Source organism: Rhinolophus sinicus, linkage group LG15, assembly GCF_036562045.2.
Source record: "Rhinolophus sinicus isolate RSC01 linkage group LG15, ASM3656204v1, whole genome shotgun sequence".
NCBI classification, from domain to species: Eukaryota; Metazoa; Chordata; class Mammalia; order Chiroptera; family Rhinolophidae; genus Rhinolophus; species Rhinolophus sinicus.
Window position 1 is genome coordinate 26,639,326 of NC_133764.1, and position 14,000 is coordinate 26,653,325.

At 38.4% G+C, this 14,000-nt stretch overlaps 1 protein-coding gene across 2 annotated transcripts in view; it reads right to left on the bottom strand.

The window, feature by feature from the left end:
* Window positions 1–14,000, bottom strand: part of NSF (N-ethylmaleimide sensitive factor, vesicle fusing ATPase) — a 126,736-nt gene that overhangs the window by 64,026 nt on the left and 48,710 nt on the right. For both annotated transcript variants that reach the window (XM_019732985.2, XM_074320757.1), the window contains exon 9: window positions 814–1,013. In XM_019732985.2, the coding sequence (XP_019588544.1) occupies window positions 814–1,013 (200 nt within the window). The remainder of the gene's footprint in view (window positions 1–813; window positions 1,014–14,000) is intronic.

Here is a 14,000-nt window from a genome sequence, read left to right on the forward strand (position 1 = left end):
CTGGGACCCAGTCAAATTTACACAGATAATTAACCATCATAATTAGTAAATTCTGGTTTGATTCTTAATTAATTTTTTTTCTAAGACCCAAATCAAGCTTGCCTTTGAGACCTAACAACTCATACTGTTACTCTACAACTGAGTTGACTCAGTGATAAGCTGGCTATCTGCACACGGACCTTACATATACCATGTTTCCCTGAAAATAAGACCTAGCTGGACAATCAGCTATAATGTGTCTTTTGGAGCAAAAATTAATATAAGACCTGGTCTTATTTTACTATAATATAAGACCGGGCCTTATATAATATAATATAATATAATATAATATAATATAATATAATATAATATAATTAATATAATTAATATAATATAATATAATATAATATAATATAATATAATATTAGAGCTGATTGTCCAGCTAGGTCTTATTTTCAGGGAAACATGGTACACAACTCTACATAATTCCCTTTATGGATTTAATTTCCTCCTTTTCCAAAGGATGAGTTCAAATCTCTGGAAGTAATGCGGACTAAAAGTGTCACCTAAAAATATATTCATGATCTGTTTTGGTAAAACCTTTGGCTTATACAATCATCTACCTTTGTATTATGAACATGTGGATAACGGCATCTGCTCACATCACGTAAATCCCCCATTATCCCTGGTTCAATGATGTATCTTGGCACTAAATAAATTTTACCTGTAAGTTTTTCAAAACACAGATCACAGTAACAAGTTTTCCGCCATAACTCTGGGTTTCATTCATCATGTAAGTGATAAGAAACTTTTATTGAATTATATTAACATTACCCTCCTTTGCTCCTCTTCGGCATCAGCAAAGAGTTTGCGAATGTTGGCCTCTGATTCTCCCACATATTTGTTAAGTATTTCCGGCCCATTGACCACTTTGGGCTCTCTTGCATTCAACATCTTGCCGATCTGCCGAGCCAAGAGAGTCTTACCACAACCTGGGGGCCCATACAACAGGATGCCTTTAACATGTTTGCAACCTAAAAAAGAGAAGAAAACAGTCTTATGTCAACTAACTAAAATCCAAGACAAACAGCTAAAGGAAAGTTTTCTTTCTTTTTTCTTCTTCATATACACATTATGAAAAATACAGTGATGCCATTAACATATATTAATATCCACGTGCCATGAACAGAACAACCATGAACAACTAAAGTTCTTTTTAATAGAAAATCCAGAAATAATTCCTATACCAGTACCAATACCTAAAGGGGAAAGCTGCCAATTGAAGGTCTTTGGAAAAGTATCTTTGAACTATCATTTAGAACAAATACTTTTAACTTTGAAAATGTCTCTTTGAACTAGACATCTAATTATGAACTATTACTTATTTGTCATTATTCCTTAAAGTCGGGGCAGGGTGGAGGGGGAAGATCTTTTTTTAGGTAAATTTAATCTAACACAAATCTATGATACAGTAAGCTATGGAACCTCTATCTTAGTCATAGAAATGACAGGTTTACCTGTCAATACAAGCACTTGAAGAAAGGGCAAACATGCCTAAGTTAGATGGTACAGAGCAATCCATAGGCTCCAGATAGATGTTAGACTGTGTATAAAGGTGAATGTCCTACTCCAGGTGACTGATGCCAAGTGAGGCGGATGTTTTCCCAGAACCACCCAGATGAAGATGAAGTTTCAACAGAACAGGATTCAATTCTTTTCTAGATAAGTTTTGCTTAAATGCCTTGAAAGTATCACTAACACTAGCAAAACAGCAAGACTAATGACATAGACTTCCCAGGATTTCTCTAGCCAGCTCCACATGAGCATTTACTCCATTTCTTAAGATTAAGATGACCTATGGTTTCTGTTTATTCACTCTAGGAATTCTCACCTTTCCAGCAGTTTCATGGTTAAGATGCATGACTTTTTAGTGAGTTTTTTCTTTATCCTAGACCATAAAAGCACTCTGTAAAATAATGAACTATTAGGTTTCAGTGTTACACTCAAAACTACAGGCGAAAAAGAAAATTTCTGGCAATGGAATATAAATCACGTGTTTTCATGGAAAATAGCTGGTCCTCATTTGGAATGAAAGCCTTAAAAATTATATCTTTAAGAAAAAATTATGACAATACATTTAATAACTCACATAAAAGACATTACAAGATACAACTAATTCTACCAGAAATTTTAGATTCTGAGGAGGAAGACTCTTTGTGTTGCCAGTATGGTCATTGCTTCTATCATTATGTCAAAAAAAGCCTCCTTTTTAAATTCCTGAAAAGTAATGAGATCTGTGCTTATGGAAAGGCTTGTAGAGACAAGGGAAATTCAGTGGAAACCCTTGAAGGCTTAGTCTTAACCCTTCTCATTACAGAGTAAATTCCTGTCCTAAGAACCATGGCCTAATAAAATGTCTTTCCCTTCAAGCACGAGTGGTAGGAGATAAGAAGAAAAGCTATGAGCTGCACCAAGAGGTTAATACCACCAAGCATCCAAGTCACTGGGACACATGTGATGAAGACTTCGGAACCTGCCTCCTAATTTCCCCTCCAAGCCGACTGGTAACACTTGTTGGTTGGTAACAGTTGGCTTGGTATACTCATATATATAAACCACCTGCAGAGGTAGGTCATGGTGGTGGTGAAACAGGTACACAGAGAGGAGAGCCAGGAAGAAAAAAATGAAGATTTGCTGAGTATCTACACAGTACCAGGCCTTATCCTCATCTCCAGTTTCTTAACTTTCGCCAAGTTTATCAACTTCCTCCTAACCATACTTCCTGCCATATTAAGCCAGACTTTCTTTCAAGGACTCTTAACTCATTGGCCTTCTTATACTTCCGGTATACCCATCCCATGAGCAATGAATACAACAATATGGTTTTATTGCACACACACATTGGCCACAGAGCACAGCCAGAGAAAATTATACCACTGTGCTGACATCCTCACAATTTCATGCAACTCAAATTCAGTTCTACTCTCTCTGCTCTCTCAATACTGCATGCCACCCTTTACTTGTTTCAGTTAGTTCATCTCCCATTGCCCTTAGCAATTATCCCGATCTTCACTATTCTCAAGTGCTACCCCATGCCATTAATTCTTAAAAATGACCTAGATTCCTACTGTGCATTTTTTTGTTAAAGACTATTAGGTATGGACCCCCTTCAGCTCCCTGATTCTGTATCTACAAATTTATCTGCACACATATCTATTCTCACCTCAACACTGGTTCTCAGAGGATGAATTTCCTTCTTCTCCTCCAAGGTTTAAATTACAATTGTTTGTGGATATACTTTCTACTCCATTAGACAGTGAACTAACTATTCAAGGGCAAGTACTGTCTCATCAATCTTGAATTGCAAACATGTAGCATAATGCCTAGCACATAACATGTACTCAATAAATGTGTGAATAAGTAAATTGTGGATTCTTTTCCTAAAACATTCAAAGAAAATGACGGAGAGAAAACCATTTTTAAAAATTTATTTAAAGCTCTTAATTTATGGAACAGCGTTTACTTTCATAGCTAAACAAACTTAAATACCTAAAAAACATATTTGCAATGACTGGGAAAATTTAGCAAAACAAACTACATAATATATAAATACTAGAATCTTAATGCTGTAACTGTTTGTTATATATGTAAAATGTTAAATTTAATGTGTTTTGAATTAAATTGACTCCAACCTTATACAATAAATAAATAATTCACAAAATATTATCAGGGAGTTTGAGAGAGAGAAATAGAATGTATATCCTTGGAACTTATACATAATACAGATCTCTGAAATGACAGAATCTATTCAATATAATATCAACAGAAATGTCACGGAGGCTCTACTCTGCATTAGAATTATAATTCTTTTAGGACCTCAAGAAAGCACATCAAAAATATACACTGACATGTGAAGATTTTTAAAATTCACTTCCACAAAGGAAGCAGTTACTTGAATAAGCAGTGGAAATGGGACTTTGTTATTACTATTATTATTATAGCCTATTCTGACTTATTAAATAAGCATTGGTCTCTAATTTTAAATGAGTCATAAAAACTCTTCATAAGTAATTCCATTCAACAAAAGTGTGTTAAGCTCCTGTTTGGACTAGGCATGAAACTAGGTGTTAGGGATACAAACATGAAAAAGGCCGTCCCTACCTGCGGGGCATTCCTGGTTTAGTAGGAAAGACAGAAACAAAAATAGGTTATCTACAATATAATATGACAGTATCAGAGATGTGCATGAAACGTTTTTGGAACCTGGCCAAGAGAGACTGACTCTGTCAGGGTGAGGGCAGAAAATCAGGGCTGGACATAGGAGAAGACGTAACATTCACTCTAGGCTTCCAAGGATAGTAGGAGGTTCCTGGTTGGGCAACGGAGAGGAAATGGCTCCCTGAAGAGAGACACGGGGATGATCAAAGGCACAGAGGTATGGACGTAGAAGCTGTCCTCTCGAAACAGCCAGTAGTAACCTGTTGTGGCTCAGCCTTGGAAGTGAGGAGAGGGGAGTGCCTGCAGATGAGGCTGACGGGTTCCTGACTACGGAAGGCCTTGATAGCATGCCCAGGAGTTTGTAATATGTTTCGTAAAAACCGGAGGTTTTTCATCAGGGAAGGTGCACAATAAGATATGTGTTTAAAAACGAACTCTGGCGGCAAAGTGGAGGAAGGACTAGTGAACAAAGAGGCAGAGGGTGGAAGTCTAGTTGGAGGAATGTTCTTAACCTTTTTCTGAGGACACTGCCTCCCTGGCTGGCTCTGGGTTTTCACCAATTAAGCTTTAACATCCCTCCAAGTCCTTTGGAAGCACATGAACAAATGGGTCCAGAGGGCTCAGGAGGACACCTCCCTACTGATGCCCCTGCTGATGCCCCAGCTTTCTCCTGAGCTTCTGCAGGACATGAAAGCACGTCTCTGCTGCTGGGGAGCCTTGATCTCTGGCTGCTGGGCTGTCTCACTGCTGAGCTGTACTGATTGCTGTTCCTTTTTCTTTCCTTATGTCTTACATGCCCCCTCACTACTTGGAGATCAGTGACCTGGGTTAGGAAACTAAATAGCAAAGGGCAGGCATAGAAAAAGGAGAAATCAGTGAAAGTGACTTGTCGAAATGGTCATATTCTCTCATTCTCTCACTTTCTTTACTATGGAATAGTCTAAAGTAACTCCCCAGAAAAATGCACATGTACAAAAAATTTGCACATTATTGAGGGAATTCTTAGATCCTCTGACGTCCATTCATGGAACCCAAATTAAAACCTCCTGAATGTACAACTGAAGTAATCCAGACAAGAGACTAGGAATGCAAAGAGGCAATAGTAGCAGAAAAGAAAGGAAGGTGTGGGAGACACTCATCAGAACTTAAGACGCCAAAGGAAAAAAGAGAAAGAGGAGTCAAGGATGACCTTACGGTACGTAGCCCGGGCACAGGGGTAACATGAGGATAACCTGGGGGGTAACCAAGAAGACAGCAAGAGGAGGCAGAGGAAACCCTAACTTTGTTCTTGGCTATAAGGCATTTGAGATTCAAGCAGTAATGTCCATTAAATATATAGGCTGATAATACTGTATGTCAACTATAATTTCAAAAATAATATGTCCATGAAATGTAAAGTACAGCATAGGGAATATAGTCAATGGTATTATAATAGGTATGTACGGTGTCAGGTGGGTAGTAGACTTGTTGGGGTGATCACTTTATGAGGTGTGTAAATGTCTAATCACTATGTTTTTTTATACACCTGAAACTAATAAAAAAATCCCTACTGCTGTTACAAATACATATATTATATACATATGTATGTATGCACAGACTATATATATATGGGCTGACAGCTCAGAAAAGATATCAGAACTATTAGTTCAATATTTTTGAATGCCTGCTCTAGGCACATGAAAAGCCACTTTTTGTGACAACAGGGACACATGCCGCAGAGATAGAGGATGAGGCCTGGAGGAAAGAATAATACGTTGAAAAAGCAGGAAGTTCATGCTGATCTGGGTCACAGGGTCTTAGACTGGGTCGGATAATTTCCGAATGAGGTGAGAAAGGAGCTAAGCAGTACAAGCAGGAACAGCCGGAGACCACACTTGCAGGAACTCTGGTAACACAGGGGGGATTCAGGGAGACGGAATCTTATTATGAGACCAGTTAACAAAGGGCAGAAGAGGAAGTAAGCTGAGGTTTTACCTGTGGGGTTCTGTTTACTACGTGCAGTAGGGGCTTAGGTCATCTATAAAATGAGGGATGAGATGATATTGGGAAACTTGGTAAAGGTTTGGGAAAACGTGTGGGGAAATGTGCCTGAGCAGACACATACTGTTAGGTAAGTGAACTCAGCATAGGAAATTCAGGCCACGGAGGGACTCTCCTCTTTGTGGTAATTAGATGAGCAACTTACAGTGTTAGGTAAGGTGTAGATTCTTACTCAATTCTATAATTATAAATTTCATCAAAGCTGGCAATAGAATATTGGCTTTTTTGGTTCTAACCATCTCCTTTTTTCCCCCAAAACAATCTTAAAGTTTAGCAACATGAGGTAAATAACAATATTAAATTAATTTAATTTGAAATCAACATTTATAGCTCAATTCTATTGCCTAATTTTCTCATCCAAAATATGAGGTCTAATATTTATTAACATTTTTCTTCTACTTTCCACAAAGTTTGACGCTTTAATTTTCATTTCTAAGTCATTTGCATCTTTTCTCCTTCCTTTGTAACTTATATAAGAATTATTATGGGCTAATAATATAATCAAATAAAATGTAGTTCCAGTGCATTTTACTATATTCAGTTACTTAACTGCTTGTTTTACTAACTCCTCCTGTTAATCATCTTCTTAAAATTCCCTAATTTTATTTGAATGAGGCAAACATACAACTCTTGGTTATAGTAACATAAAGGAAGGTGGTAGTGAAAAGCATATTCCGAAACGGTCAAAAATAGATTTACACGTGTGGTTTTGGAATTTAAGTTGCTAATTATATTTGCACATAGTTGTAAATGAAGCGCTGGGATATCATTTCACTCATTCAACAAACGCTACATCTGGCAGTGGGAGAGTGACTCCTTCCATTTGCTCAGTGAAATGAAGATTCCAGGAAATCAGCTACTAGTGAAGATGAAAGAAGAGAAGAGGCAGTGTTGCCGCTTTCAAGAAAATGAAGAACTAGTCATCTCAGGGAGTAGGAGAGTAAGTGACTAGACCAGGAAAACACACAAGGAATACCAGGAATTACTGATTCCAAGACATACTGAGGGCCCACTTGAGATTTGGTTCTTAAGTTTAAAGTGAGATCAGACGTCATGGTTTTGTGCTTTTCTAAAGCCATATTTAATCGTCTGGGTGTTGATACAGAGTGGGCAGGTAGCTGAGACACACTGGGGGCCTTTGACACGCGTAGAAAGTGAGGAGCAAGGCCATTAGGGTGTATGTAAGGAAGATAAATGTGGGAGACCATGGAATCTTGGCTGGGTAGAGGGAAGAGAGGACAAAAAGGCTGGAAAGTGACAGAGTAAATTAACTGCAGGGTCCCGAGGGATCCAACTTGCTGAAGTTGGAATGATGGGCATGCTAGAAGTAAGCAAGGGACAACAGGAGGTGGCTAGAGAGCAGGATGCTTAACACGACATCCCAGAAGTGGTGACTGTCGGTAATGCCACCGTTGTGGGTCTGACCCAAGAGTGGGTGGCTGAGAAGCAAGGAGCGAAGGAAAGTTTCATGGAAATGAGGACATCAAACAACTGTAAAACTAGGATGTTGAACAAATTACCAACAAGGATAAGAAAGTCACCAACAGCATACAGATAAATAAAACACACAGTGACGATTACAGGTAGGAAAAGCAAGTAGGCCAGACACTGTCTTTATTTGGTTTCCCTGTTCGTTCCTCTCTAGCAGGGCTACTCTTGTTCTCCAAGTGTTACTGATAATGAAAAGTATTAATGTTTACTAATATATCATCAAGTAATAGCTATTACTAAAGGTACGAATGATATAAAATGCCAAAGAAATAAACATAGCAAATGACAATGCCATGTTTACTAAGGATTGAAGTGCATGAGATACTGGAACCTCGGTACAGGACTACATTCAGTAAAGCATGTAGTATAAGACTTGTCTGTAGCTCATTCTAGACCCCGCGTATAAAGTATTTTTAATGATTCCCTACAATATGAACCACAAAGCTGCATTTTAATTGTTTCACAGTAGATATCTGTCCAAAGGATGAAAGTATGATTTGTGGTCAGATGCCAGACAGGTGAGGATTGACAGAATTAAATGCATTAGGAAATAAATCAAGTGAAAAACCTCTAAAGAACATTCAAAATTATAAGCGTTCCACTTTTCTGACCAGTGGTTCTCAGACTTGGATATCACAAACCAGCAAAAGAACTTTAAATAAAACAAAAAACAAAACAACCCTAGGGAGAAGTGCTGTCATTGAGTTGCTTAGTTTTTATTTTGCAAGATAAAGATTTCTTAAACAAACAAACCCAAACCTTTTATCTTCTATCACCACCATTTCATATAAAATATGTTAGTATTAAAAGTTAGAATGGACATAATCTCAGAATAAAGGACATTCTTTTGTATTAAATAAACTCAGTTTTATGTACGTTGCTAACAGTGGGGGCTCTAGCGTCAGCTTGCCTGGATTCAAGTCTTGGTTCTTCTACTTACTAACTAGAAGTAATAACAGCAACTACCCTTGAAGGCTATTATGAGGATTAAGTGTGATGCACATAAAGCAGTTAGCATATGTCCTAGCACCTTGTAAGAGCTCATAAACATTGGCTACGAAATAATATTAGCTTATTTTTTTATCATCTTGCTGTAGGTGAGTGATGAAATGGAGCCAGATTCCCAAATGGCATGTGAGAATTAGAGCACTATTAAATGATGATTTCGCTTAAAAAATTTTTTCTGTGAGTAACTATTGGGCCCTCTGGCCCTTTAAAACTTTATCTAGGGCCAGTCCGGTGGCTCAGGTGGTTAGAGCTCCATGCTTGTAACTCCAAAGGCTACCGGTTCAATTGCCAAATGGGCCAGTGGGCTCTCAACTACAAGGTTGCCAGTTCAATTCCTCAAGTCCCGCAAGGGATGGTGGGCTCCGCCCCCTGCAACTAAGATTGAACACGGCACCTTGAGCTGAGCTGCTGCTGAGCTCCCGGATGGCTCAGTTGGTTTGAGTGCGTCCTCTCAACCACAAGGTTGCCGGTTCGACTCCCACAGGGGATGGTGGGCTGCGCCCCCTGCAACTAGCAACGGCAACTGGACCTGGAGCTGAGCTGCGTCCCCCACAACTAAGACTGAAAGGACAACTTGAAGCTGAACAGCACCCTCCAAACTAAGATTGAAAGGACAACAACTTGACTTGGAAAAAAGTCCTGGAAGTACACACTGTTCCCCAATAAAGTCCTGTTCCCCTTCCCCAATAAAATCTTTAAAAAGAAAAAAAAGCAAACTGAACAGTAAAAAGAAACAATTTTAAAAATTTCCCCTTTCTTAAAAAAAAAAAAATATCTAATACTATTGTCACTTAAACATTGCAAATTATAGTATCCATTCCATTGATGAACCTCAGGCTCCAAATTAAATGAGTAATAAATGAGATGGATCACATAATTTTCACAAAGATTTCACTAGTGTTTGGTAAGTCAGGATTCTTCATAGCTTTAGCCTCTCTTCCTCCAGGGAGACAACTCTCAGAGTCAATCTTGCCTGCTTCTCTTCTGCTTTAGGCAGTCAATTCCTATCTATTTCTCAAGCTTCCCAAGCTCATTTAGGGTCAATATGTAGCTAATCCATAAAAACCAAGCTACCATGATTATCAGTTCCACATGGACACACCCTTCTATAATCTTTTCCCCTGACTGTTCTATCATTAACACGTTTCTTTTCCAAACTTCTCCTGATCTTCCCGATTGCAACCATTCTCATAGACCCTAACTGCCAAATATTAGAAAGCTGCCACTCCCCTTTCTGAAGGAGCACACACCCTGTTCTGCCGGCACTCACTTGGGATGACTTGGTTCCACTGGAATGAACTGGGGCTATTTCTGGGTACGTCATCCAAAAGGGTGTTTGCAATAAGAGATTACCACAGCCCATCCTTTGCCTCTTAGTTTGAGATAGATTAGTATGCTATGCCTTCCACCTTACTTCTATGTAACTACCACTCTCAGTTGAATTAGCATTTCTCCCAACAACGTGTAAGATATGGAATACTGTTTTGAGCCCCAGGTATTGCTATCCAGTGAGTATAATCATACATATTTTGGTGGGAAGAACTTTTAGAGGCTTTAAGGTGTGTGCTACAAATAGCTTCAAATTTCTGACCTATAAATCTAAGTAGAATAAGACCTTATCCAATATAAGGCTTATCTAGCCCCTCTGACGAAAATGATACATGAAAATATTTATAAGCAATCTAATATACTAACTATAACCTCTTTTCTTAAAATAGCTCAGTGAAAAATACATAGCCTTATTCTGTAATAAAATGAACATTAATCTTTACTACTTACCATCTTTCAAACATTATCCAAAAAAGTGACAAGATTGTATTTGCTAAAGTCTTCTATTTTAAAAAGCAGTAAAATTTTCTTTGTTTCCCTGAGATAATATAAGAAGCAAGCTGCACTGAGGAAAAATTGTCAGTCAACTTTTAGGTTCCAAAAGTGGGAAAAAATTATAGCAAACACTAATTACACAAAGGTGAGCAGAATGATAATAAATCAGAAGTAATCTCTGTCAAATTAGCATCAGGTTAAGGAGTGTTTAATTCATTTTGTGGGCAACATGATCTATGAAGGGAGAGAGAAGGTGGGTTTTGAGCCATAACTGATGTTTAGAGGGGAATCCCAAACAGCTTCCAGTTCAAATGCAGACAGATTCACCATGTTTGCCAGAGTGAGGCTATCAGCAGACTAGCGGCAAGTCAGGACATATTCACGAGTCTTACAAACTTCTCTCTGCAGTTGTGCAAACCAGATTTGAATGCTTATTTTTAAGTAGTGCATGCACTTGCAGAACGTACAATCACCAATTAATATTAATATCTGATCTTTTGCTTTAAAGTTTGCATAATTCCAACTTTTCCTAGAATCATGAGCATTTTAGTTTTTTTTCAGTTCGATTCAACTTATCATTTTAGTGGTAAGATCTGATTATTTAATAAACAGTTCTGAATTTTCCAGTCATGCAGTAAGGACCTGGAGCGTAGCTTCCACCAACTCATAATACAGGAGGGCCTTTTGTTTGTTTCAAAGATTGCCAATTACCACCTAAAACAGGATATTATCTACATTTCCCTAGCTGTGCACTTATCAAATCTTTAAGAAAAGGAAGTATTTAAGACTGAAAACACAAATTCTGACCCCATTTGAGCAGTTAGGTCTTTGGGAATCCACTCTCTGGGTATCACTTTGGCTAGTAGAGACTTGCTGTTGCCCCACCAACTTGAAAATACCAAGAGCACTTTGAGTTCCGCTACGATGAAGTGAAAAAAGCCTGTGCCCTGAGCACCAAGCAGCTGTGCGCTGTCTGCCACCTGACTGGTCTCTCCCCACGTTAGTCAACTGAGACTGAATATAGATCTCATTAGATAGCCTAGAACTAAAGATGCGTCTGTGTAGCAACTCTCCCCACTAATCTGTGCTGACACCCCCACCCTCTTACACTCCCTCACAGGGTGTGGCCTGGTATTCCGTGAATTCTTGATGACAGAGATCAGGCTTCTACTACAGCAGGTCCGGCCTTGCTGGCATCTGGCAGCACGCATCCTTATTGGTTTCAGAATTTTACAGCTTTTCCTTTCTTCTTTTTTCTTCTGTTCCTTAGCTTTAAACTCGTTTTACTTGCTGTTCTCTAAGGCCTCTGCTTCAGACCAACCAATATCTTGTCTTCTCTAGCAGACAACTTATTCATTCTTTTCCCCCCACCTGGAAGTGCTACTCTACCAGTTCATGTGCTTCTGTTCCTCGGAAATCATCTCCTTAATGAATGCCACCGAATTCATTCTGGTCACCTCTAACTCACTCTGTAATACCACCTAGCTCTGATCACATGTTTGGGTTCTATTCCTGAATACTTAACAGTAGCAAACAGAAGTCAAACTTTAATTGGGCAACAACTTAACAGTGGAGTTTGTTAAAGTTCAGATTTCCAAGTATCACTCCTAGAAATTTGAATTCATTACGTAGAGAGTGGAGCTGAGGAAGCTGAATATTTAACACTGTCCTCCCTCCCCGACCACGATTCTAATGCCGGCCAGAGGGCACTTTGAAAAACATCATTAATACTTCCAAGTGACACTGTATTAAATTTCCTTCTAAGAGTTCTTAGGCTTTTATTTTATACATATGTTTTATAGTCTCAATTAAATCACAAGCTGAAAAAAATACATTTTTTATTCCTTGATAAGTTGTAGCTGTAGAACAGCAAAGAGCTATTCTAACAAGATAAAAGTTATCGACAATAAATGTAAGATGTCTGTACTTGAGTACAACTGGGGGAGACAGGACTTTGTGAAAGATGACTCTTTCACTCAAGATGGTTTGTTTTACTCAACAATAAATTCAATATGAGTCAAGACAGAATGTGGATGTCAAAAATGTGAATGCAATTTCAGCCTGCATTAAAAGAAGACTAATGTTTTGAACAAAGGATGGATAACTCGGGTCTAATGTATAACAGGGACCACACTTGCAGTACTCCACTGATTTCCAGGTTTCACAACTTACAGTGAATATAAACAAATGTTAAAGTTCAGAGAAATGTGAACAGGATAGTAAAGGGCTAAAAATCAAGTTATAAAAGGACTAGCTAGCTGGAGGAACCAACCAAGCTGGGAGATTCAGCTTAGAAAAAAGATGAATCAAGGGGGAATTGATTCTGGACAAAATAGTGTTCTTCACATTCCTAAAGAATTTCACAGGGAAGTAGGACTGCCCTTCTTCTGTATAGTCTTAGAGGGAGAACTAGAGCACACAGAAGCTACAAGGATATACATCTCACCTTAACATAAGGAAGAGTCAACTTAAAGTTGCCCAAAAAATGGAATGCAGCATTCAGAGAGAATGAGTTTCCTGTCACGGGACGAATTCAAACTTAGCCTAAGCAACTTGGCAGAAGTTATTCAGCAGAAATGGAGAGAAAACTCAAACAAAAGATAAGTGTGTGAACTAAATGACTTTTATGATCCCTTCCAATACTCTGAGTCTACAATTCCTTTGATATTCTCTGATCGAATCATGTAGTTTTGCAAATAGAATGAGCTTTAAAATAAATATTCCAGGATGGGAAGGAAGAAGACTGAAGGCTAGGAAGATAGTAAGGAGGCTATTGCTATAGTTCAAATGTAATTTACCGAAGCTATGAAAAACAAAAAATGGAGGATCCAGAAATAAAATTAGGCGTATTCAATAATGCACACATAAATACAGCCAACTGATCTTTGACAAACGAGCAAAGACAATACAATGGGCAGTCTTTTCAACAAATGGTTACCGAAACAACTGGACAGCCACATGCAAAAAAAAAAAATGAATCTAGACACAGACTTTACACCACTAAATTAGTGTTCCAATTAGCAATTCTCCAACAAGCAACTGCTAAGAATTGAGAATTCTCCAATTGCTCCAACAGGCAATTCTTGGAACACCCGCTGGGTATCTGATAATGCAACTCAATTCTGACATTATCTACCAGGAGATAGCAACAGATGCCACAGTAAAGGGCACAGTCCTGTAAGACAAACTACCCCACCCCACCCCAATTTCAGACATCAGGCTGTTTATTACCTGTGCTTTTGACCAACTGGCTATAGATCGGAAGTCCCAAAAACTCCCCCCTTGGCAACTCAGTTCAGATGTCAATGTAACAAAGTTTTGAACATTTTAAGAATTCACTTCAGTAAGCATTCCAATGGGAGATGGTGAAAACATCTGGAGATCCAGCCACATATTACATACAGTAAAGACCTAAAAATCACCACTAAATGCTTGAATAG